The sequence below is a fragment of the Rhinolophus sinicus genome, chromosome 3 (genome assembly GCF_057876585.1).
Source record: "Rhinolophus sinicus isolate RSI-liver-muscle chromosome 3, RSI-T2T, whole genome shotgun sequence".
NCBI classification, from domain to species: domain Eukaryota; kingdom Metazoa; phylum Chordata; class Mammalia; order Chiroptera; family Rhinolophidae; genus Rhinolophus; species Rhinolophus sinicus.
This window is the reverse complement of record NC_142503.1, coordinates 23,698,022-23,723,831: the sequence shown is the minus strand read 5'-3', so window position 1 is coordinate 23,723,831 and position 25,810 is coordinate 23,698,022. Positions and strand designations below refer to the sequence as shown.

Below are 25,810 nucleotides of genomic sequence, written 5' to 3'. Positions count from 1 at the left end.
ATAGAACAGCAGAATAAAAACAAAAAGTCTTAGAAGAAGATCATTGCTTATGTTCCCATTTATCAGTGGCACCGAGCTAGCTTTTGAGCCGGCAGATTCCTTTCTAAGGAAAAAGGCAGGAATGTCTTCTCAAGGGTTAAAATTTCACATAGGTTAAAAATCAATTGTGCAGTAGAAGATAGTACATACCTAAGATTCCTACATACTTCAGCGACAATGAATTGTTCCATTTCTTTCAGAATTAGGCATTTTTTTAAGGGCCCCATCCTAAAGACCCCTGAACAAAGGTTTACCAGCAAAATAGTTCAACTAACCCCTTGTGTGACTGACAGTTTTACCCTTGCATCTTACCTGAAAAGTTCTCTCGATTTAGCTTGGGTCTGCGGACAATCACAAAGTCCTTGTCATTCCCTTTGCTCTTCAGCCGTTTACGTGGGGGGCTCTGCGGGTGACTCAGGTTTGAAAGAAGTTCCTGGGGGATGTTCTCACTGTCCACCTCCTCCTTCTCCAGGGTGGAGACCCCCATGCCTGACAGCAGTTCAGAAGTCTTGCTAGAATCCCATCCCCACGTGAAGCTGGTGGTAACGTTGCTACTCTGGTCAGGAATCTCCTGGAGGTGTTTCCTGTAGAAATGCACAATAGCCCCTGCTCCTTTCAGAAACACACCCATAATAACTGGTAGGCCTAAAGGAAACTGCAAGTTATGCAATGTAGAAAACTTTCACAGCAACTAACTGAATTGCATTCTTTACGTGCCGCAGGCAAGTTCCCAAGAATGAAAGATAAAATAACCGAACAAATCGAAAAGGCTTTTTGATTTACGATCATGCAGAAGGCCTCAGGAATTTCTTAAAGTGGAGGGAACAGACAAGCGAAGGAGGGAAATCATACAGCAATTCAAAACGGTAGCAGGAAAGCCCAATACAGTATCCATGGCCTAAATGAATTAAGACAGTCCATTCATGTCCTGCTGCTTTTTGTAATCGAGTTACCTGTGCATGGCGTCCACAGGTTCGGGAGTTTTAAATGCATGCATTAATTGCAGTTGCCAGCCTCCCGGATTCCCGCTTTGGCGCGCGGCGGTGCAAGGCTTGTGGCTCCGGCCCCCAGCAGCGAGACCCGCCAACTCTACCAACGTTCTATCCCCGCCGCGCGCGCAGGGCTTGTCTACTTGATCTCCGCGGTTGCCGTCTGCGGCCCCGCTGCCTGCTGGGAATTGTAGTCTCTGCCGTGCCGCGTAGTCGGGATGGCTCGACACTACTTCCTTCCCTTGCAGCTCTGCCAGCCTTCGAGATACCCACAACCCTCCTCGGTTGCGGGGTTGAACAGCTCACGGCATAGGCGGGGAAGCGGAAGCGGGCGGCGCTTCGGCTGACTGGGACTTGTCATCCGTGTGACCGGGACCGGGTATTCCTTTCCCGGGAACCCGCAGGCCTTCTGGTGACCGCCACTACCATCGCCTCGGAGCGCGGGTCCCAGATCCTGGAGGCTGTGGCGGACGCGGAGATTCCCGGTCATTCCAGACGCTGTCTGGGGAGATCGGACGGTGAGCCTCAAGGGGAGAGCGTGAAGCACTTTGGGGTCTGGGATGTGGGGCCGGGCGTAGGCGGAGACGGGACTCCGAAAACCCCGAGGGGCCGCGGCCGCGGCGGCGGGGCCCAAGTCCTCAGCAGCGGAGTGGAGGCGGTGGCCCAGCCCGCCGGCCAGGTGAGAGGCTGCGAGCCGCGGGCGTCACACCTGCTCACCTCTGCCCGGAAGCTGCGGCCCTTAATAGGACTGGGTCTGTGGACTGGATCCTTTCCTCATCTGTAAAATAGGCACGGCGACCACCACGCTCGTTTCACAGGCTTGGAGTGAGGGTCAGATTAGATAACGCGTGTGAAAGCGTTTTGTAAATGAAAGCGCAGTTCGAACGAGAGGCGGTTGTTTAATTTTAGGGGAGCAGGAAACCACAGTGATGCCTGTGTACCCTGGGAAAGCCGCACATCCCCTTGCAGTGTTGACAAGTCTCCTAAATGCTAGCACCGGCACAGATAAGGTAACTGTGTTTGCAAAGGGCTGTACAGTGCGATGCTAGGGCCACCAGCAAAGCCATTCTGTTGCTTTCGCTCCACCGCCTGCGTCCGGTTGCGTCGCCGTCTGAAAGGGAGCTGCCTTTAGTCTATCTCCCGGGAGAAGAGTTTGGAAGGGAGGCGGTTAGAGTAGAGAGTGTGCCATATTCCAGGTAGGATGACCATGCGAAATCCATTGTGCGAGCTATACTATGACCGTGAGCCCGGCTAAACAGTGGAAGAGAGAAGGGGAATAAATTCCAACCCTAATAAAAATGGAGAAGATTTATGAAGTTCACCAGTAAGCAGGCCAGCGTCACCACAAACATTACATCAGTATGCTGTATGACATACCTTCTTATTTCTTTAACTGATATACTTTGTACTAGAATTAAACCTCCTTTGCCCGAGTATGTGCTTGTTTGGGGCTCGGTTCTTAGCTTGAAAAGTAAATACCGACTCTTGACAGAAAGGTATTCATGACTTTTAGTTTGTTCTTGAAAGGAGGTGGAATTGTTGTGAAAAGGGATCTGTTCACAAATTCATTTGGATAGAAACTAGGTTAAAAATAACTAGGCTGAATGTTCAGAATTCATTAAACTAGTGTTACATGGAAAATATTTTAAAATGTAATATTCCGATTTTTTTCCATAAACTTGTCTTTGTTACTTTGGCTAAGGAACAAGCAGTTGAGTTAGTTTGAAATCTACATCCTTTCACTTAAAATTGCAAGTCATTAGAGAAATTATTTTTAACAAAAATGTTATAGTCTCCTTCAGGAAATTGAACAAGATGGAGCTTAAAAACTAATGGAGGAGAAAGCATAAGTAAGAAAAAAAACTATTTAAAATGCCATAATAAGAATAAACAAAAATTTGACATGTAAAGACCACTTTAAATAGAGCTTATAAGTAGGAAAGTCTAATAGACGAGGTGATTCTAAATTTAAAGATGAGAAATATTCTTTTGCTGTGATTTAACTATTCGTTGCCTGAGAGCTAGGGAACATTTCTAATTCTCAGAATATTAGAAATATCTGAATTGGTGGACATGAGGTCCTGTATAGGACTTCAGAGAGAGAGCCTGTCAACTTTGAAATTCAAAGTCTTCAAATTCTAAAATAGCCATTTGCCTAATAGTTTGCCCTGGTCACGGAAAAACTTTAGCTTGCCAAAATGGGAATACTTTTTTTCTGCATTCCTTCTAATCATGGCTGTTCTCATAATATAGTAAATAAAAGTTTAAATTGGTACATGTAATTCTGTTTAAGGAATTGTATCCATTGAAGACATGAAATTACTAGCTATGTAGAGATTGATGTCTGGTGTTTTCAAAAACTACATTGTGATTGCAACTGATATGGATTATTTTCCTGATTAATTTTATTCATTGAGTCTTACTCAGCACACCCATGTCCCATTTTAGTAAAAGAGGTATACCAAATTTCTAGAAGTAGAATTACTAGATCAATATCTAGGACAGATGAACTAATTTTTTAATGCCTGCAAATAACATTAAAGTGAGTAATTTCTGGTACTCTTTTTAAGATTAGGATAGAATACGAAGTGACTTTGCAAATTGGGAAAGTGTTTATCATCCAAAGTGCATAGTTACAAGGTGGTCAATATTGTCGGCACAGGAGAGGCCAAAAAGGAGTGGAAATTACATTTGACTATAAGCTCTATCTATATTCAGTAATATATTAGTATTTTTGAAAATCAAATATGACAAAAGAGATTCTATTTAAATAGAAGGGTGGTGTGCTTTTTTCTTAGCTCCATAATAGCATGAGGTAAATCTTAAGATTCCTTTAGTTATTTTTTTTTAATGTTATTTAGCTTAGGGGAACAAAAGTCCAAGAAGGGTTCTTTCCCAATTCTTATTTTATCTATGTTTTCTTTCCTACTTTTCCCGCATAGATTAGAGGCATACATTATTTGCCTGACCTGCAAAATAAAAAGGCTTAGTGAAATTCTGTATTAAACATGACTTTCTTAGCATTCTACCTTGATATATTTAAGGGAATAGTTAATAGGAGAATGTTTGTAATTGTTCACTATGAAACCTGAACAAAATAAATGATTTAAACAGTTGAAATTGTATTAATAAAGTTTGTCTGCACTGTAGAAGAGACTGTGTAGTATCCTAATTGTGAGCTAGGCTCTGCAGGCAGGATGCCTGTGTTTGAATCCCAGCTCTGACCCTTTTTGTGCTGTTTCTCCTTTGTTAAACAGGATACTAACAGTCCTTTATTACTGGGTTATGAGGTTTAATTCAGTAAAGTATGCTAGCACATCCTTGGAATCTAGTAAACTCACACCAAACGTTAGCTATTCCTTTTTTAAAAAAAATATTGTCTTGCTAGGACGGATTCTAAGGATTATTCTCTAACTACCAAAATAAGTCTTACAATATCTTTACCTGAAATCTTCCATTACAATTCCAGTTGTTTTCTTCTTTCCTGCTTACGTGGTTGCTACCTCTCCCTCTCATGCCTTGCCAAAGGTGAAAGTTTTTTTGTGTCCATCTTTCGTCGGAAGGGCAGTCATGCTGTACAGTTCAGTTCATCTGGTTGGTTTGCCGAATCAGCTTATTTTTTGAAGATGGATTCAAGAAATGTTAACGACTTTTTCCACATTTTTAATGACATTTCTTGTGGTATTCTATCTGTATCCTAAGCTGAATTCTACCTGTACCTGAAATCTTGAATCATGAGAATAATGATAATCTTCAGAATGTAAACTTTGATTGGAGGGTAAATAATTGTTGACTTTCATCACTCACATGTGGTCCTGATTCTTTTTTATTATTAGGATATTGAGTTGTCTCCTACTTTTTATTATTTCACATAGCTGAGTAAAGGTGCACATTTTAAATTAACAGTCTGATTCTGATGAATCATTAACTTCTAGTTGGAAATTTTTCACTCAACTTCAGAATCTTAGATAAAATTTTTGTCTGTTCAATTGCTACCAATCTTCCCTCCATTCCTCCCTCCCTCCCTCCCTTCCTCCTTTCCTTCCTTCTTCCTGTCTTTTCCTTATCTCTCTCTGTTTAGAAAATATTTGGAATGCTTCAATGCTTCAAAATTGTTTTAATTTCTAAATTTTCCTCTTAAAGTATGGTTAGCTTGAGAAACCATTATCAGCCATAAAATGCTTAGGAAACGACTCCAAGTCAGTAACATAACATGCTAATTATGAGAGGCGTTTGAAAGTGATGTTCTGTGTTATCTTGATGATTGATAAAAGACTGAATTGGGTTTTAAATGTTTAAGACTTTCGGAACTGGTGTTTTGAAAAGAAGACTATGCCTACATGTCAGGTGCTTAAATTTGAATGAACTAGTGTTTTGATTTTGAGTGAAATCTACTTTTGCTGCTGTGGTGTTACTATAATAACTTTAAATCCCTTTTTCATTTGTAATCATATGGGACTGAATTTTTATTTGTCTCCAAATTTTAGCATTTTCTTCTTTTATTCTTGTCATTTAACCTATACATATTAATATTTGAAGAATATTTATAGGACCGTTGTGTGGTCAGAGGTATATTTTGCCTTTGAGTATATTTTTGCACAGCTGCACATATTTACAGTTCAGCAAATGATCCGTTTTGATCCACCTCTATTTGATCATGTGCCAAGAAGAATGGCATTGTCTTTTCTGTATGACATTGATGTGTCAAATGCACTTTCTTGTGATGGCTCTAAGAGGTATTCTGTCTCTTCACCATGGTCAGATGAAGCAGTGGTGTTTGGCTGCCTTGCAGACCTAGGCAGGTAATCCCAATTTGTCATCGGAGGCAAATGGAGCAGTTTCTGTGAGCAAAGATCACTTTTTTTTTTTATAGGAATGAGGGTGGGCCAGGCTGTGGTAATCACAGAGAATGAGAAGAGAAAGCATTGGGTACCCCATAGTTTTTCTGGGGGTGGGGAAGACCAAAGGGTAAAGCTATGTTTTGAGACCACTGAGGCAACTAATTATCTTCTAGAAGCACATGATAGGAAAGAGGTGGAGATTAGCAGCAAGCATTTATTGAAGACCTACTCGGTGCCTGCAACTCTGATTTGGTGTTTTATCTCTCATTCTTAGCGACCTGTGTGAGGTGATTATCCTCATTTAACAGCTTACACTGCATAAGGTTACACAATTAGTAAACAGAGTTGGGATTTGGAACCCAGGTTTACCATGGTATAATAAAACATTTGTATTTTAAAATGCTTGTAATGTTTAGGCACTTAATAACGCCACAGCAAAATTTTTCATTTTTCAGTTTTGCTATGTGTTCTATTTCATATTATTATATTGATTTTTAAATAATTTTAAAATTACAAAATAATACATGTTCATTATTTAAAATTAAAAACACGCACAAGGAAGCACAAGGAAAGTTACAGGTCATCTCTTTACTACTTTGTGACAGCCACTGTTAGCATTTTGGTTTATATTGGTCCATGCGTGTGTGTGTGTGTGTGTGTGTGTGTGTGTGTGTGTGTGTTTCTTTCTTGTGTGTGCTCGCTCAGGTCCCACCTGTGTCCCTTTTGACATCTCTAAGGTGTCTCTCTGGATCTCCCCTTTCTTCTAGGCTGGTGGGATCTGGTGGACTTCTTTAGTCACTGTCTGCAATGGAGCGTTTCTATTAGGTAGTCTGTGCTTGACACAGGCGCAGCTCTTTGCTCCCGTCAGTCCTTGCCAGGTTAGCAGGATTAGTCATTTAGGACACCCTTCACTGCTTTTCTCAAAAGGCAATGAATAACTATGTGACTAGTGGATATTTTTAAGACTTCCTGGACTATTTAGTACAAACATTTAAGTTGCCTCTATGTTTTCACGTTTAAATAATGCTGCTGTGAAAAATAACATTGTAGATAATTTTTTGCTCCCATTTTGGTTTTCCTTTTTTTGAAGAGGAATTGCTAGGATAAAGAGTATGATACCTTTTTTAAGATCTTTGGTACATATTGCCAAATTGCTGTCCTCCCTGGCAATGAGTTTTTTTAATAAACCAAACTGGAGTTGTCCAATCTTTGTTTGTTTTTATTAGATTTCAGTTGACAGTTATTTTATGAATTTAACATACAAATAACTGAATCAGATGGAGAATAAGGCATCCCTTGCTTTGAGCAGAAAATTATTCAGCTGAAATAACCAAAACAGGCTATAGGAATTCATAAGGAACCTTGGAAAGTGCTATCATTCTGGACTGTTAAAAAAAGAAAAAAAATTTCTACCTTGAATTTAGGTACAAAGTTAAAGATACAGACTTTAAAATTATTATTTTCTCATGTCAGGTTAGGGAAACCCCAGTTTTCCTCTTCAATTTCATGTGCAATAACAAGGCATCAGGAGTTCAACTTGAACAGAAATAGATGGTGTAGTAAACAGAATAATAGACCCCTAAGAATATCGAAGCCTTAATCCCTGGAACCAGTAAATATGACTAGATTTTTCTGGTGGGCCCAGTGAGATCAAACGAGCCCTTAAAAGCAGAGCTTTTTTCCAGCTGAAGGTGGAAGAGAAAGGCAGATTCCAAGAATGAGAAGGATTTGACAAGCCACTCATTGCTGGCCACATGCAAAGCCTAGAGAGAGTCCTCTAGAGCTGAGGGCAAATGCCAGCTGACAGCCAGCAAGGAAATGGGGATCTCATTCCTATAACCATAACAAACTGAATTTTGCCAGCAGCCTGAATGATCCTAGAAATGTATTCTTCCCCAGAGTCTCCAGAGAGGAACACAAACCTGCTGACACCTTGATTTCAATTTTGAGAACTCATTTGAGCCACACTGTGCCTGAACATGTGACCCACAGAAACCATGAGGTATTTGACCCACATAAACATAAACATATGGGTGTTGTTTTAAACCACTAAGTTTATAGTAATTGTTTACAGCAGCAATGGGAGACTAATGCAATAAGTATGGGGAAGTGATGTAGCAAATCATTTCTTAGAGGATCTATAATTCTGTTTACTTATCTATGACATTTTAAAGTATGGGCTATGAATCAGGCTGAAAAATTGACAGCCATTGTAAAAAAATATTATTAGCTAGTGGCAAGTTTATAAATTGTGGTTTGCTTATGCCCATAATCTTACCATAACCTAGCTATTATTGATATCTGTATATATTTCATTGTTGTCTTATTCTTTTTTTATGCATATTATAAAAATGTGTGAATCTAGTTTTTCAATAAATGGTATGGTAATTGTCTATGTTATTAAATGATCTTAACAAACTTCATTCCTTATGCTTCAGTAATATTCCATCAGTAATATTCCATCATTTGGTTCTGCCATACTTGAATTAGCATTTCCTTGGTAGTCTCTGATAGTCTTTTTTTCTCTGATTGTCACATCCCTTCCACTGGACAATTTCAGGCAAATAAATATCTAACTCAAACCATAAAGGAATTTTCAGATAATAATTATGTTAAATTCACATTGAATAATATTTTTTTAAAGCTGGATCTTGAGGCTGGTCACGTTTTTCACCAGCACATCTTACGTCAAGCTATAGCCTAACCACTTAATCTATTCTTGGCTTAAAAATAATCTGTCTCTCCCTCCCTCTCTTTTAGAGAATTTTAAGTAATGGGTTATGGATGACTTAGAAAACTTTATTTTATAAAATATCTAATTTCCTAGGATCTAGTCAATAGTGTATTTGTATAAAATATTCTATTAGGGCTTATAACATTAAGGAACAAGCTCCAAATGACACTATATTTAAACTGTTCACATCTGGTATTCTTATTTTGTAATATTTTTAGAACTAGTGTAATTTTTGTTAAAATAACTTTTTTCCTAAAGATACAATTTATGTGAAATTTTAAGATATGCTTTAAAAAAATATAAGAACTCGAGAGTAGGAATTATCCTTTTCATCTTAGTCATAGTCCATTGTAAAGCCTGACAGTTTTCCAAAGAATTTATTAATACCTTAATAAACAAATATTTATAGAATTCCCAAGTGGTCATTTCCTATGTTAATAATGCTTTTTTTTTTTTTTTCAATTTACAGATATGATCCAGTCCTGTACGTGAATTACTTTGGTTAGTCAGAGTGAACATTCAATAATGAGCGGTGCAGCTTTGGGACTCGAGATTATTTTTGTCTTTTTTCTGGCATTATTCCTACTTCATCGATATGGAGACTTTAAGAAACAGCATAGACTTGTAATTATTGGAACACTGCTAGCTTGGTATCTCTGCTTTCTTATTGTCTTCATACTGCCTCTGGATGTTAGTACGGTAAGACGTGAAACTGACTTGGACTATTTGAAAGGCATTTGTAATCATATAGCATGTTTGAGATATGTTAGTTCTTCAGACAGCTGAATTATGTAAAGTTATACTTATAGTTTGATTTTAAATATCACTGTATGAATTTGATCATTAAAAAGCATAGCCAGGAAGATAATTTGGGGTGGATAGGTTGATACTCTCCAATATCCCTTAAGTACTTGGTAACCTTTTGGTTTTCATTTTTTAACCATGCATTCATTGCTTCAGACAATATACAACCGGTGCAAGCATGCTGCTGCAAACTCAAGCCCTCCTGAGAATAACAACATTACAGGATTGTACACACCTGCTACCCCAGTTCCAAGGTATTTTCTTTCTTTTCTTCTCTTTTCTTTCTCCCTCCCTCCTTCCCTCCTTTGTTTGTTTCGTTTTTTCTTTCTTGATATTGTAGAAGGCAAATTGTTTAAAAATTGTCAGTTTTTGCCATCTGGATTTTATATTTATTAAAGTTTATCCCGATCCTCTTCCCTCCTTCCCCCAACTCCATCCTTTACTAGTAGATTTTGTTACTTTGTATTCTGTTTAAATTTAAATCTTAAGTAAATTTAAATATTTGTTGGTGTACAAGGCCTTCCAGTAGATGCTAATAAGAAACTTGGAGAAGCCTCTCTCCGATATAAAAAATACGTCATGCATTTTCTCTTTTGTCTACTAATATACAAGGTAATAATAAAGGACAAGGGAGTTATTCTGCATGTAGGATATTCCTTTCATATTGCACATCCCTCGAAATCATTTCTAGACTGAGAATGAATAAAATTCAAATTATCAAAAGGTTATATTGAATTGTCAAATTTCCAAATAAAAAACTAAGAAATATTGACTGTAGCTTTTGTTAAGTTTTTAAGTAGTATTTGCATACATCTTTATACAGATTTTATTTTAGTTTTTAAAAACCTAACCTGGACAAGGGCTAATTTAAAATGTGGATGTTACTCCCCACTGAACCACCATTAAAAATTGGATCTAGGTCAGCAGCACTTGTGGATTATTGGAAGCCCTTGGACTGAAGGATATCCTTACAGTCTAGGAAGACTGACTATTAATGGAAGAATCTATGGTCAGATACACATATTTTCAGAAAGTTCTAACAGATTATGTATAGATATTGGCATCTATCTCCATAGGCTCTATGCTGTGACTGATTAATTAGCATTCTAATTTCCAGGGATTAATCACCCAGTGTCTTTCTCCTCCCTGTTCTCCTTCCCCAAAATAACCAACGCCACAAATAGGATGAGTGTATATTTTAAAAGTAATCATCAGTTTTTAAGGTAATCATATCAGAGATTTAATTTTATGATGCATCTGCTTGTAAAAACTATTGCATTATTAGTCTATTATGTGAAAATTGTGTCCTCAAGCTGTTTTGTTCCCTTCGTGTGTTTTTTTAGTTTGACAATCAGCTTTGAATTTGTTTTCTATGAAATTTTACAAGTTAGAGTCAATAATTTAAAATTTGAATGTAAATAAACTTTGCCGTGTACAAATTAATTATATAACTCTTTTAAGTAGTCCTCATTTATGATTAATCTGCTTTAAATTGTTATTCAACAGCCAACATCCGTGTTTCAAGCCATGGAGTTACATTCCTGATGGAATCATGCCAATTTTCTGGAGGGTAGTATATTGGACGTCACAATTCTTAACGTGGTAAGTGGTAGTAAAAGACAACATTTTTTAAATTTTGGCTAATGTTAAAAAAGGTCATTATTTTTTTCAGTGAACTTTCATATTTTAGAATTTATTCAAGTGTTATTTATTTATTTCCCTTAAATTTGTATCCTCTGCCTTTCTGCTTGTTCAAGTCCCTCCCATTGTAAAAGAAAAGAACTGAAAAGAAAAAAACAAACAAGAAATAGAAAATAGAAAAAAATTTTCCTTGTCACCATTTCCCATATATTGCTTCCTTTCTTGACCTTCAGTTCAGTCTTCCAGAGCCATTATTATGTGAAATTGCTCTTGCTAATGTCATCATTATTCCCTGGTTTTCTTTCTATCTGTTCAGTCCATCCTTAGCCCATCCTTCATGGGCTCCATTTCTGGTCCATTTCCTAAATGTTGGTGTTCTCTGTGGTCCCATGTTTGGTCATCATATTATTTGACTCTCCCTGCATAGTTTTAATTGTAGCCATGGTTTCATTGACCTGTGATGCATTCCAAATCTTGTTTTCTATCTACTATTGCTTTGTATTTCTGCTGTGCTCCAGACTTACACTTTACTACTTACTGAGCATTTCAGATTGTTCTTCAGGCAACTAAGCTCTGAACGTTGCAAGAGAAAAGTCACACAGCAGCGTAATACCCCTGTAAATTCATGTTCATATGTTCATTGAACTCAGCTGGGTCCTCAACATTGCCTGATTTTCCTTATTTGTTTCTCTAGTCTGCTTGCTCTCCATTCTCCACAACAAGTCTTTCTAATCACTTCAAACCTCTGCTGTTCGCTTTGTAGTTCTCTGTCTCTCTCTGTCTCTCTGTCTCTCTCTCTCTCTCTCTCTCTCTCTCTCGCTCTCTCTCTCTCTCTGGCATCCTAGAAACAGTACCTTCTTTCCTTGAACATCTTTACTTTCTACCTCACATGAAAATAGAAGTCATCAGATGGCAGCTCTTGCAGCTTCTCACTAACAAACTTACCTACCTATGTACTCATCCTTTCTTCCTTCCCCACCGAGAAAGAGTCACTCTTAAAATTAGTCCCTCTTCCTGAAATATGGACTCATCCCCTTCAGTTTTTGTTACCTATATACTTACCTATACTTGTGCAAAGCATGCACAATTCTCTCCTCCTTAAACAAAGTCTCTCAAGTCACAACCCTTTCCAGCTTTCTATCTTCCACCTCAGTGATCTACTCATCACAACTAAGTTTTTTTTGTTTTTTTTTTGGAGACCTTGAAATATAAGTTAGCACAGAAAAGTGTGTTTAGTTTTACTTTTTTCAAAGTGAATACACCCATGTAACCGGCACTCAGATGATAATAAAGAACATTAACAATGTCCCCAGAAGTTTCCCTCATATCTCTCTCCCAGTCATTACTCTCTCCAAAGGGACCCAGGATTCTGACTTCCATCACCATTAGTTTAGCCTGTTTTTGAACTTTATAAACATGGAATTATACAGTATGTACTTTTTTGCCTCTCTTTTTTTTTACTTATATATTTGGAAGATTCTTCTATGTTGTGTTATATGTAGAAGCATTATTTTCTTTTTCATTTCTGTGAAATATTACATTTTATGAACATATTATAGTTTATCCTACCCCACCTTCTTAAATGAATAGTCTATATTTAGTGTCTCCATTTGCTCACTGCTTACTCTTTCCTCAACCCACTGAACCCTTTTCTACCCCCACTCCTTCACGCATACATGCACATTCTTAATTAACTGACCTCCTGGCAGGATTTGATTCTATTGTTCTCTCTCTCCAGTTTCAAACACTTTCTTTTGGTTTCTACTCTATACATACTCTTTAGTTTTCCTCCATGCCTTTCTACTGTTCTGTATCAGTCTCCTTTACTGACCTCTCCTCCTCTCCTGTTTCTCTTCCTCTCCCTTATAAGTAGATATTTCTCAGGGGTCAGTCTCATTTCTTTTCTTTCCATTCTACGTATGACCCTTCTAGATCTCATCTGCCAATGTTATTTCATCACCATTGATATGGTGATGACTCTGAATCTATCTTTATTTCTAATCCTCTCTCCAGAACTCTGAAGCTAGTTAGCCAACGACTTCCTGTGCAGCTCCTTTGGGATGTGTCTTAGGTTCTTCAAAATCGGTATACTGAGAGCCAGTCTTCTCCCCTCCTTTTTACCACATCACCGCTCCTTACCCTCTCCCACATCGTTCCAGTTTTATTCCCTTTAAGTCCATTCTCCATACTGAAGTCTGACCAGTCTTTAGAAAACTAAAATTTGATCATGTCTCGTTTCTGTTAAATAATGATTCCTCATTATTTTTCGGATACAGTCCAAACTCTTCATAAAAGTTTTAAACTCCTTTTTTTAACCTCATCGTAATTCATGCACTCTGTTGAAGTCTCTGCTGGTCTTTGTGGCCTCCTTTGCTCCCAGGAATGTGCTTTTTCCCCCCCCGAATTTAATATTACAAAAGTTTTCAATCATCTCTTACAGTTTGTTTGGTATTAATAATTACTCAAAATTGTATTTGTTTGTGAAAAGAACTATTTTAAAATTGAGATTCACGCATTCCAGTATTTTGAGATTATACAGACGTACCAACTGTTTTTTAATCATATTCTTTCCAACTGTCTAGGATTCTGTTACCTTTTATGCAGTCCTATGCAAGATCAGGAGGGTTTTCCATCACTGGAAAGATCAAAACTGCACTGATTGAGAATGCAATCTATTATGGCACCTATTTGCTGATTTTTGGAGCATTTTTAATTTATGTTGCTGTAAACCCACATTTGCACTTAGAATGGTAAGAAAAATCGTGTTCTTAGCATTGTTTCTGTATATGTTTCCATTTTTAAATTAATTTTTAGAGCGTACGTGTAGGTAAACAGACATTTCATTGAGAAACATATCAAATTATATGCTTTATAGATTCCTCAAAAAGAATATCTGAATAATCCTTACTACTAAGAAGGAAAATATGGAATAGTATCTTTAAATACAGCTATTACACTAATGATTAATGTTTTGTCTAATAGCCATATGTTAAAAGTATTAATCCTCATGATTTTTTTATAGGCTTTCAAATTTTGTATGTGACAAAATTTCTAGTTTTCTTTTTCATTGGAAATTGTTAATATTTTTTCTTTTGTTCTGACTATAGTTTGAGAGCATATTTCTCTTTAATGTTATATTCAGACATTGCAATAAATTGAAGTCAGTATCATACTTGTGATCTGTAATGTATGTGAAGTGCTAGATCTGAAAAATTTAGGAATAGATCAGTAGTGATATTCCTCACTGTTTCATTCCTGAGATTTGTGTAGGTCTGCCTCAGCACAAGTTAATTTTTCAAGCTTTAAAATTTTTTCAGGCTTCTCTTGGTTAATATTGAGTAAGAAAGCACCTAATGAAAAATATCTTTTCTTCGGGATAATTTTTCTCATGAATGATCCTAGATTTTCATTTTAACTATAATAGTAGCAATGTTTCCTATGTTAAAGCCTATTTCTGCAGTTACATTCTAATTTTTCATTAAAACACACAGATTATATGCTGTTATTAAAAGGGTAGCTGAGGCTATGAGGGTCTAATTTTTTTCATATAAAATTTTAGCCATCCTTTAGGGTGGTTGTTTTCTGCAAACCATTTAACATTGAGTAGTTTCATTTTACATTTTTGTCAGAAAAATTAATCTATCACAGCTATGTTTTCTCTCTCTTAGGAATCAGCTTCAGACCATTGGGATAGCCGCTGCAAATACATGGGGTCTCTTTCTTCTTGTGTTATTGTTGGGGTATGGCTTGGTGGAAATTCCTCGGTCATATTGGAATGGAGCAAAAAGAGGTTATCTACTTATGAAAACTTATTTTAAGGCAGCCAAATTGATGACAGAGAAAGCAGATGCAGAAGAGACTTTAGAAGATGTCATGGAGGTAAGCAAGTTTTAGACCTTAACCGTCAACAGCAAGTTGTGTGTATCTCCTTTTGGATACACTGTTTGAATTATTGTTGTTAGCACATTGATGGGCTTTAGACTGAAAACTTGGCAATATGCAATCCTTAAGAATGTTTCGCCATTTGGATGACTTCTTATTGGCAGCTCAGCTTCGTGACCTGTCATCTCTATAGTCTAACTGACTATATACTGGGAGAATATATTCAGCAGTGCAGGTTTATGCTTGTGGTCCTTGGGTAACTTCTGATAGTGCTTTCTTTTACTTTTTGAAGTCTCTCAGAATAGATGATAAGTTATATGGTTACTTACCCTGACATAGTGGAAGTGAAAATTAGCAATCAGAGGACACTTCTTCCTGAAACTTTAACCCAAAGTAGTCCCACCAAATCTGGAAACCTCTGTAGAGAACAATTTGCATAGCAATTTGTATCAGTAACTTTAGTTTCTATTAGTAATCTTAATAAGTCACTGCAGTTTACCTGTAAAATGCAGATGATTTCAACTAACTTCACAAAGTTGTTAAAAGTATAAATTTCAATAATACACACAAAAATATGTAACAAATTATAAAATTTTATTATTAAATAATAATTTGGTTATTGATTTGAAGTGAGATTATTGTAGTCACCTAACATTTTGCTCTTCTGGGAAAACATACTATTCTAATGATGTTACTCTCCAACTTAAAACCTCATGTTGAAGGCTTTTCATTCATGTTAGCGTAAACTCCAAAATGTTTTAATGTGGCCTACCAAAAAATGATTTGGCCCACGTTTAGCTCTCCACCCTTATCTTCCTCTATCTTCCTCACATGGTCAACTTTGGTTCCTCAAACTTGTTAATGATAATGAAATAGTAAACAATTCTATAGACTTAAATTTGCCCAAGTCTCAACTTTGGTTCCTCAAACTTAATAATGGTGATGATAATAGCAAACAAGTATACAGACTTATTTATTAATACTAATGGCTTTCTAAGAACTTCATATATATTAATACATTTAAGTCTCACAACAGCCTTATGAGGGAGATTTTATTAATCCCCATTTTATAAATGAAGAAAATGAGGCACACAGAGGTTAAGTAAGTTTCCCATATTCACACAGCTTGTGAGTGGTAGAGCCAGGCTATCTGATTTTAATTCGTGCCTTAATGGGGATTAGCAAACTTTCTGTAAAGGGCCACATAGTAAGTATTTTAGTCTTTGTAGGCCATATGCTCTCTGTTGCAACTGCTCTATCCCTGTAGCATGGAAGCAGCTACGTATGTAAATAAATGAATGACTGGATGTGTTCCAAACCAGAACAGGTGGTTGGGCCGGATTCGATCTGGTTTGCTGACCCCTGCTCTTAACCATTACATCCACTGCCTCTCTTCTCTGCCTTTGAGCACGATGTTCCCAAACTCTGGGAATGCCCTTTCTCCACTCTCTTCAGCTAATTCCTACTTCATTTTCAGGTCTCAACATAAGTGGAGAATTCTTCAGGGAAGCAAGCCTTCTGTCTCAGTTTCCTAGGGCTGCCATAGCAAAGTACCACAACTGGGTGGTTTAAACAACAGAAATGTATTGTCACACAGTTCTGAAGGCTAAAAGTCCAAGCTCAAGATGTCAGCACGGTTGGTTCCTTCAGAGAACTGTAGGGAGAATCTCTACCATACCCTCAACTTCTGGTGGTTTGCGGCCGTCTTTGCTGCTGTTTGGCTTGTAGATCCTTGCCTTCATATTCACGTGGTGTCCTCCCTGTGTTCCTATCTGTGTCCAAATTTCCCCATGTTATAAGGACACAATCTTATTAGATTAGGGGTCCTCCCTACTCCAGTATGACCTTATCTTAATTTAACTAATTATATCTGCAACAATCCTACTTTCAAATAAAATCACATTTTTCTGTGGTACTGGAGGTTGGCACTTGAACGTACGAAGTTTGGAGGAGACAAAATTCAAACCATAACATCTTCCCTGGTCCTCCAGACTCAGACATTTGTACACCCATTTTTAAGTGAATGAATAAATAAACAAACAAGTGTATACTTGAAAATTTTTATGTTGACTTTTCAGCTTTCATTCCCTATGAAATGTAAGAACTGTAGCAGAAAACATTGATTCAAAATGTAGGAGTAAATCTCCTATAAATAGTAATCTATTATAGTTCCTCGGGCATATGATAGATATTACATTTTTTAAAAGAAGATCATTTATATCTGATAGTTTTTATATCTGAAAATTTGAATTTTTTTGAAAAATGTTTGAAAATTTCTATTTGATAATAAAGTAATTAAAACAAGATAATGTAAGGTGATAGTGTTCCCCTCAAAAATTGGTATCAAATTCAGTTGTTTCCGATTTGAGGAATATGGATTCCACCAGCTCATTCAATATTCAGCAAATGTAAATCCTGTTTGTTACTTGAGATCTGGATTTTGTTAGGAGGAATCTTCAGTGTCTGAACAATGATCAGTTTTGTTTTTGTTGTTGTGAAGCAGGAGCCATTTACTTAGGAATAGGATGTGGAAAATTAAGGATAGGTATCGGTGCCTTTGCTGTTTTGCTATACGTTTAAGGTGTGAGGGATTTAAAAAGTTTTAGATAGGAGAAAATTTTCCAGGTAAATTAGAAACCACTCTTTGTTATTGCATATATTTAACATGTATCATCATGTAAATTTAAGGTGTACAAAATGATAATTTGATACATTTATATATTGTAAGAAACCATTCTTCTTGATAGATGTTTCGAAAATAGCAGCAGGTCCACATAGACAGCAGGAGAATTTTGGCCCCTTTTTTCTTCCCTCAAAAAATGCATGCCAAGTATGAATTTTTTTGTCTATATATTTCACGGGAATTTGGGATCTTTTATGTTTTTCTGAATGTGTGAATATTGATAAACTTGAGAAGAAATTTTTTTTCATTATTTAATATTTATTGTCTTCTTCCTGTGTTAAGTGCTCTACAGAAGTGGCCATTAGGATACTATCTAGGGTGGAGAATTGTACAGTCCTTTATAGTTTATGATTAATGTGATATGAATTATACAAAGGAAATGCTCTAATATAGAGAGGTTTCACTTCTGAATAATGATCAGGGGAGAGGGTGAAATATGACCAGGGCCTTGCAGGATGGGTAGAATTTTTTATAGCTGGCAGCATCCTGGTCAGATATCAGGAGGTTTTAAAACCAGATTATTTGAGTATGAGGTTTATGTTGGAAAGATAAAGCTTGTAAACTTTGAAAGATAGTTTTTAGTCTGATAGGGGCCTTGGACGTCAGACTGAAAAGTTCAGGCTATATTTTGAAAGCAGTGAGAAATCACTGGCACCTTGCAAGCGGGGAAGAGACATGATCCTGTCGTGTAGGATGACCAAGTTGATGGAGGTGTGCAGAATAAAGCATGGAACAAGATTATGAATAATTTACTTAGAGAGAAAACTTAAAATACATTGGTTTTGAATACATCTTTTAACAGAACACAAAGTTCAGTCACCCTTATTTTTTTTTGTAATTGTTTTTTTTCCTCTCCCCAGTCTTTTTTTAAAAATTAGTTTAAGGTGTACAAAACAGTGTACTAGTTAAACATCTACACCCCTCACAAAGTGATAACCCTCTAATTATTAATCATACTTTTCAGCTATCCATAAAATCTTCCAAATGCAGTTTTATAAAAACCAGTTTAGTGTTTTGATGTTTCTCTTTGAAGTGACTGTATAGATTGTGTGTCTCTTACTTTTCTTTGAAGCATTAATAAAACTTATAAGCCATGTCAAACCATTCAAAAGGCATTTGCTAGATCGCCTAAGGAGTCACCTCTACCTTTTGTCATCTTTCGAGGTAGAGGATTTTGGAGAGGGAGAAATAACTATTTATTTCTTACTGAAAATTGTCTATTATCCTGACCTAATGGATATTATCTGGCCTGCCTAGTAAAGAATTGATTAGGCACAGTATTGACAGAGCTCAGAGTTATTTTATATGAAGAAAATAAGCTAATATTTCAAATACTTTCCACACTTTATAAAAATTGCAAGCTTTTGAAGGAAACTTAATTTTATAACAGTTATAGCAAATATCAATAGTTAACTGTTTCATTACTTATTTTGGTTTAATATAGCTAAAGAATGTAAAGGAAAAATATATTTCATATATAATATATAACCAGACTGTATAGTTTATATTCAAAGTTGTAATAACAAGTCAAACGTTAAGGCAGCTTAGTAATGGAAAATTGTAATGTAATGATGCTTCAAGCACCTTTTAAAATCGCAATTCTTGTCACTCCATGTTTAGGTCTCACACGTTGCCTTCAAAATAAACTTACTAAGGACTTTTGGAGTGCTTTGCTCTTACTCAGCCTAATCAAATGCTTCTCAGGCCCTCATTCTTCTTTTCCCTGTAGTCACACTGGAGTTTTTCCTTGAAATTCCTTGTTCACTTCTGCTTGAAGGCCTTCTTACATGCTGTCCCTCTGCCTAGAATATTCTTGCTCCTTCCTTTGATGGACTGACTTCCTACTCATGCTTTTTATCTCAGTTTTAATAATCAGTTCATCGTAAAGTCTCCCATGCTAAATTATACAGCAGTTTTCTCACCATTTCTGTTTGAATATCGTGTTTTCCTCATTAAACTAAGCTTTGGTACAATGTCTTTTGGTACAGATTATTCATAGGGTCAGCAATTTAAAATTTTGATGGCTAGTTGCTAAATTACTTTCCACATTTGACTGTATAGGGGAATATAATCTTCATTACATGATACCAATTTTTATAATTTTGTAAGAAATTGTTCTCAGTTTAAAATTTGTAATTGTTTTTAGTGAGCTTGAATATCTTTTCAGATATTTATTGACCAATTGTATTCCTTCTGTATTTTTCCATTTCTGTGGCTGTGTAAGCGCTCTCCATATACTAATGATAGTGATGTTTTTTGTCATATAAGTTGCAAGTATTTTCTCCTAACTTTTTCTATGTACCAGATGGTTTCCCTGCCACCAGTGTTGTATACCTTAAGGCCATTCTCTACCCTACAATCAGAATGTTCTTTTTAATAGTCTGGTCAGTTCTCTCTTGCTTCCTAGCCTTTGAACATACCGTTTATCTAGAACAGTGGTTCCATCTTTTTAAAAATTTCATTAATATTATAGAATGTTATGATTCTTTTAGAAGTACTGGTTCTCCCTAACCCCTGTATGCCTTTCATACTCATTAAGTTGCTTTTTTTTTTTATTTTTTTTAATTTTATTTTTTTAATTAAATTTATTGGGGTGACAATTGTTAGTAAAATTACATAGATTTCAGGTGAACAATTCTGTATTACATCATCTATAAATCCCATTGTGTGTTCACCACCCAGAGTCAGTTCTCCTTCCATCACCATAAGTTGCTTTTTTAATGATTGCATCACTAGACTCTAATCTTAGTCAAAGACTTACAACACCATGTCTTCCAACCCTACCCTCCGGTGTGGATTGTGGAGACCTTACAGCACTGTGCTGGCCTATAATGTGCTTTTATTAAACCAACATGGAATGAATCATTAGTTGTGACTGCTGTGGAGTATTCTCCCACTGGAAAGGAGCAGGTGCTTTGTGACATTGCTAACCTGTTCTGCTTCCTCTGTTTTCTTCACTGGATTTGAGATAATGGGATAATTTAATGACCAAGGTGAAGTAAAACAGTCCTGTTCTTTTAGGATCACAAAGTTGGTCTGATCCTTCATGAATTTTTTATAATGCTTATAATCTTTGTGTACCAAGTGAGCAAATGATAAGGGAGTAAATCTAGAAAGTAATTAAAAGTGTGAGGGTACAGATATAGCTATTATATAACTGTACGTATTTTTACTTGTGTTCTTTTTTATTCATTGAATGGAACTTCAGGTATATACGCTAAGTAATTTGGATTGAAATTAAACTTGTGAACATATGTGTATTTATATAATACCTAGAGAGCATTCACATTTCAAATATCTGATCTATAGAAATGGAAATATTTTTATTTCTCTTACTGTTTTTATAGGAGGTTCGTAAAGTGAATGAAAGCATCAAGTATAACCACCCATTGAGAAAATGTGTTGACACAATACTTAAAAAGGTAATTAAATCATATTCTCAGCTATTTTGAAATTTAAATTTCTATAATATTATAATAAAAGCATTGGGAAAGTATGAGAACAGCCTATCACAGAAGTCTCCCCAACTCCTTTCCATTTTCATGGAAATATTGACCGTAAACCAGTAGTAATGTGTACATAAAATTTATTCCTTTGTTGTTACAAGTTTAACATTACTTATTGGCAATATTTTCCATTGAAATGTGAGGACAGAGGTTATGTTAAGTAATGTATAATTATTGCCACAACATAATGATGGAGATGGGCCTTTACAGTTTGTAAACGTGTCATAGAATGTGGTTACTAAAGGCATATCTTCTGTAAGCAAGTAAACAAGAGCTGTAATAGTTTGTTTCAGTCAGCTTCCTGCATGTCATTTTGCAATATATTCCATACATTATAAAATGAATGACATGAGATGTTCAATACATATTTAGTAAGAAGCTGTACAATTATGGTTTTGATGTATTATTATTGAATTAAGAGTATTCATATACTTTCAAAAATAATTATTCCAAAAATAAGTTCCCCAGTTATCTTTTCTGCAACTACAGAACCACTGAACTATCTCTTCTCCTATATTTTAAATTTATTATATTGATTTTTAGTTAGTATTTCTTTTGGCTAAGATAATAGTCATGAGAATCAATTGTCTAATCATTTCTCTCATATTTGCTACCTTTTGAGACCTATTCAGGAAAGTTAACTAACTTGCCAGAGTTCATGTAGATAATAAATGACTAACAGTAGGGCAATTGACTCTAAATCATGTATTCCTTTGTACTATCCTTTTCAAAAATTCAGCACCTTGGATTTATTGTGATTCTTTTTCATTATTTAGCTAGGCAAATAATTGATAATTTCATCAAGCACTTACCTAGAATAATCCTCTCACATACTAGTTACTTCATGTAGGTCAGCTCCCCTGCACTGGCCATCCCCAGCCAGTATATCTGAGCACAAAGATTAATATTAATAGAGGTAAGAAGAAACTCAGTGCATCTTTTAAAACTTTTTTTAAAATGTCAGCAACTAAAATTCCAACTATTTAGACGTGACAGTAAAGGGTGATATTTGTAAGAAAATTAGAAATGCCCAAGAATGAAGATTTTTTAATAAAAATAAAATTTTTATCTTTTTGCAAATAAGATTTTAAAAAATTTACTTGTTCCTTTTAGTGCCCTACAGAATACCAGGAAAAAATGGGCAGGAACATGGATGATTATGAAGATTTTGATGAAAAGCATAATACCTACCCAAGTGAAAAGAGTCTGGTGAAACTACATAAACAGGTAACTTTATTAAAAATAGCTATTTTATGTACTGATGTTTTAGTTAGATTTATAAATACGTCCCACAAAAAAAGGAATTTTGAGTGAAATGTTTTCATGTTTCTTGACAGGGGTACTATTGGCGTTTGGGGAAGGAGAATTATTCACTAAACATAACTGTTAAATGTGTTCCAGAATGTTAACGTTTTTGGCCCCATCCAGTAAATGCCACTAGCAGTTCCCCATTGTTGTGACAACCAAAACAACTCCTTAGTGGGGAGTTGAATCACTGTTGGATTAGAACACTAACAGACATACCCTCTGCTCTCTTTTTTAGGTTATTTATTCAGTTCAGAGGCACCGTCGAACTCAAGTACAGTGGCAGATTCTTTTGGAACAAGCGTTTTATCTAGAAGATGTTGCAAAAAATGAAACTAGTGCTACTCATCAGTTTGTTCATACCTTTCAGTCGCCAGAGCCAGAAAATAGATTTATCCAATATTTTTATAATCCTACAGTTGGTATGTAATTTGATATAAATTTCAAAGTTTAATGATCATAATTTTTCTCAAGGAAAATATATATATTTTTACCAATGGAGAGTTGAATTGTATTTGACTTATATCATGTGGTAAATTATGAATCTGACAAACTATCTTACTTGTCATATATTATAATATGTTATTTATCAGTGTCCACTGTTACTTCACAGATAACCAAAACTCTATGCAAAAATATATGCAATAAATCAAGCATATTTTGTGTACAGAATATATACTTAAAATAATTAGCATTTTAAGCAATTTTATAACACAAGCTTGGGTCTCTCCTACGGTCATGACATAGTACTAAAATATTCCCCCAACAAGTCCTATTTATTTACATTTATTAGTCTATTTACAAAACCTACACTCAATGGTCATAATTATTCCATTCTACTTTATGATTATTTATGACACTTTATTCAGTGTTACCAATTTAGTATAAAGAACTTAATGAAAATACCAGTGTCACAACATTGAAACTTCTGCTTACCTTTTGTATTCAAATAAATGGTAATGTTCACTTGATTCTCTTTTGCATGTTTGGTCTTGAGTATAAACACATAATGGCCATAACAAATGTCTCAGAAAACTTCTTCAATGAAGATCTTTTCTAATTAAATGAGTGAATGATGTGACACTTGTTTTCATTCATTCAATAAATATTTGAGCGCCTATATGCTATGTATTGTTAGGTGCTTGGTATATATATCAATGAATGAAAAAGGCAAAAATTTCTCCCTTGGTGGAGTGAGAAAAACAGGCAATATACACATAAAGGTATAAATAAGATGTTGAGTTGGTAGTTGGCTATAGAAACTGGAGTTCTAGGGAGAAGTCTGGTCTGCAACTATACTTAGGGGGTCATCAATGGATAGGTGGACCATGGGTCAGGATAAGATCAGTGAAGAAGTGACTGAGAGAAGAGATTATCTGAGGACAGAGCCTGAGGTACTCCAGAGTTTAGACACCAGGTTGAGGAGGGACCAGCAGGATAGACTAGAAAAGGAGCGGCCAGTAAGACAGGAAAACAAAGCCGGTAAGTGTTTTGAGGAAAAGGGTGTACAAAGTACCTTTGCAAATATTGCAGGTGGGTCCATTATCATGAATATTAAGACTTGACTGGATTTCAGAGAGGTGAGGTGGGGTGAGGGTAAAAAACCTGATTAGAATTTAAAAGAAATAAGGAGAGCAGGTATAGAAACATTAAATATAGAAAACTCTCAAAATGTTTTTCTTATAACAAGGAATAGAGACAAGAAGTACTAGCTGACAGAGGATGGTAGAGTGAAGGGAAATTATAGCTTGTCACATGCGAATGATATCTTAGAGGAAATTTGATGAGATAGAAGAAAATGACTGTGTATAGGAGAGATGAAATGGGAAATAGTGAGCAATAAAGAGAGAGGCTTTAGATTAGGAGGTAAGACCCAAATGTACCTGAGCAGGTAAGAAGATGTAGTGGTGGAAATTTGGGGAGGTTTTCTTCTGCCAGCTTTTTATTTTCTTTATTTATTTTCTCGGTGAAGTGCTGAGAGTAAGTATAGGGGAAGAGATTTTAGAGATTTGAAGAAAGAGAGAAGTTGCCAAATAGTTGCTTAGGAGATGGTGCATGGGAGAAAGTTGGTGAGTTACAGTGGGCTAGCCAGGCAGCGCTCGGGGGCCACTTGAAGCTAGTGATTAAGAATTTAAAGTGAGACGCGTCAGTCAAGTGATGTGTCTTACTCCTGCCACGTGCAGCTCCGTGGGTGCAGGCTCACGGTAGCCAAGGAGTTGGTAGCCAGGGTGTGGTTCAGTCTCGCAAGTACAGGGAAGCAAGAGGAAGCAAAAGACTTGATATATTGGAGAGTGAGTATCCTCAAAGATGATGGAATCTGAGCTTTATTTATGGGGTAAAGAAAGCAATAAAGGACGTGAGAGTGTTAAGTGGCAATAGAAAGGTAGTAGAATACATGGATTGTTGGTCCAGGTAGAGGTAGTCAGTAGTTGGAATACTAGGTGAAGGCATTGTTTGGCTACAAGGATGTTGTAATGAGATTATAATGAAGGGTTGTCGTTCTGGGCAATAGAGGGTTTACGGAACGAGTAGTTGTAGAGTGGAAGACAGAATCATTGGAGGGGTGGGGGTCAAGGAAATGAAAGACCAAAGTTTTGAAAGGGGTATCACCTATGTTGATATTGAAATCAGCAGGAATTAATTATGCTGAGAGTAGGGTTGAAAAGATTTAGGGTGAGCTAGGAGCTCAACTCTTCAGTGAATGAAGTGAAATACAGCTTTTCAATTTTGTGAGCTTTCTTCTTTTTTTTTTAACTTTTGTTTTCACCTAAATTCAGACTTAACAAAAAGTTGCCATATATCCTTCACCCAAGATTCTCCAAATGTTAGCATTTTACCATATTCATTTCTTTATCTTTCTCTCTGCCTATGTATTTTTCCTTAATCTTTTCAAAGTTGAATCTGGACATGATGCCTCTTTACCCCTAAATATTCCAGTGTGTATTTTCTAAAAATAAAGACATTTTCTTATATAACCAAGTATAGTGATCAAAATCAGGAAATTAGCATCAATATAGTGCTGTTATCTACAGACCTTATTCAAATTTTGCTAAATGTTTCAATAATATTCCTTGTAAAAAATTCCAGGTCGTGCATTGCCTTCAGTTGTCATGTCTCCTTAGTCTCCTTTAATCTGCAACAATTTATAAGTCTCTGTGTTTTATGACATTGATGTTTTTGGAGGGTACAGGCCAGTTTTTTTGTTGTTGTTGGGTTTTTATTTTTTATTTTTTTGAGTGCTCCTGAATTTGCATTTAATGTTTTCTCATAATTAGATGCAGGTTCTGTATTTTTGGCTGGAATACCACAGCAGTGATGTTGTGTTCTCATCGCATTGTAGCAGGAGGCACATGACGTGTGTTCCTTTACTGGGGGTCGTTCAGTTA

The 25,810-nt window shown here is 36.1% G+C and overlaps 2 protein-coding genes across 8 annotated transcripts in view; one reads left to right on the top strand and one right to left on the bottom strand.

Moving 5' to 3' along the window:
- SKP2 (S-phase kinase associated protein 2) overlaps positions 1–1,187 on the bottom strand; it is a 31,292-nt gene extending 30,105 nt beyond the window's left edge. The window contains exons 1-2 of the mRNA XM_019737226.3: positions 993–1,187; positions 352–623 (exon numbers count right to left, since the gene is read on the bottom strand). Coding sequence (XP_019592785.1) covers positions 352–623; positions 993–1,036 — 316 coding nt within the window. The 5' untranslated portion in view covers positions 1,037–1,187. The remainder of the gene's footprint in view (positions 1–351; positions 624–992) is intronic.
- Positions 1,188–1,319: 132 nt separating this feature from the next.
- Positions 1,320–25,810, top strand: part of LMBRD2 (LMBR1 domain containing 2) — a 41,884-nt gene continuing 17,393 nt past the window's right edge. For 3 of the 7 annotated variants that reach the window (XM_074329000.2, XM_019737247.3, XM_074328994.2), the window contains exons 1-10: positions 1,320–1,546; positions 7,769–7,871; positions 9,073–9,302; positions 9,564–9,661; positions 10,914–11,009; positions 13,631–13,798; positions 14,717–14,927; positions 20,961–21,035; positions 22,233–22,346; positions 22,663–22,846. In XM_074329000.2, coding sequence (XP_074185101.2) covers positions 9,129–9,302; positions 9,564–9,661; positions 10,914–11,009; positions 13,631–13,798; positions 14,717–14,927; positions 20,961–21,035; positions 22,233–22,346; positions 22,663–22,846 — 1,120 coding nt within the window. In that variant the 5' untranslated portion in view covers positions 1,320–1,546; positions 7,769–7,871; positions 9,073–9,128. Of the gene's footprint in view, positions 1,547–1,571; positions 1,708–1,812; positions 2,039–7,768; positions 7,872–9,072; positions 9,303–9,563; positions 9,662–10,913; positions 11,010–13,630; positions 13,799–14,716; positions 14,928–20,960; positions 21,036–22,232; positions 22,347–22,662; positions 22,847–25,810 lie in introns of those variants that run through there. The other 4 variants (XM_074328999.2, XM_074328997.2, XM_074328995.2 and 1 more) reach the window with 3 other exon arrangements.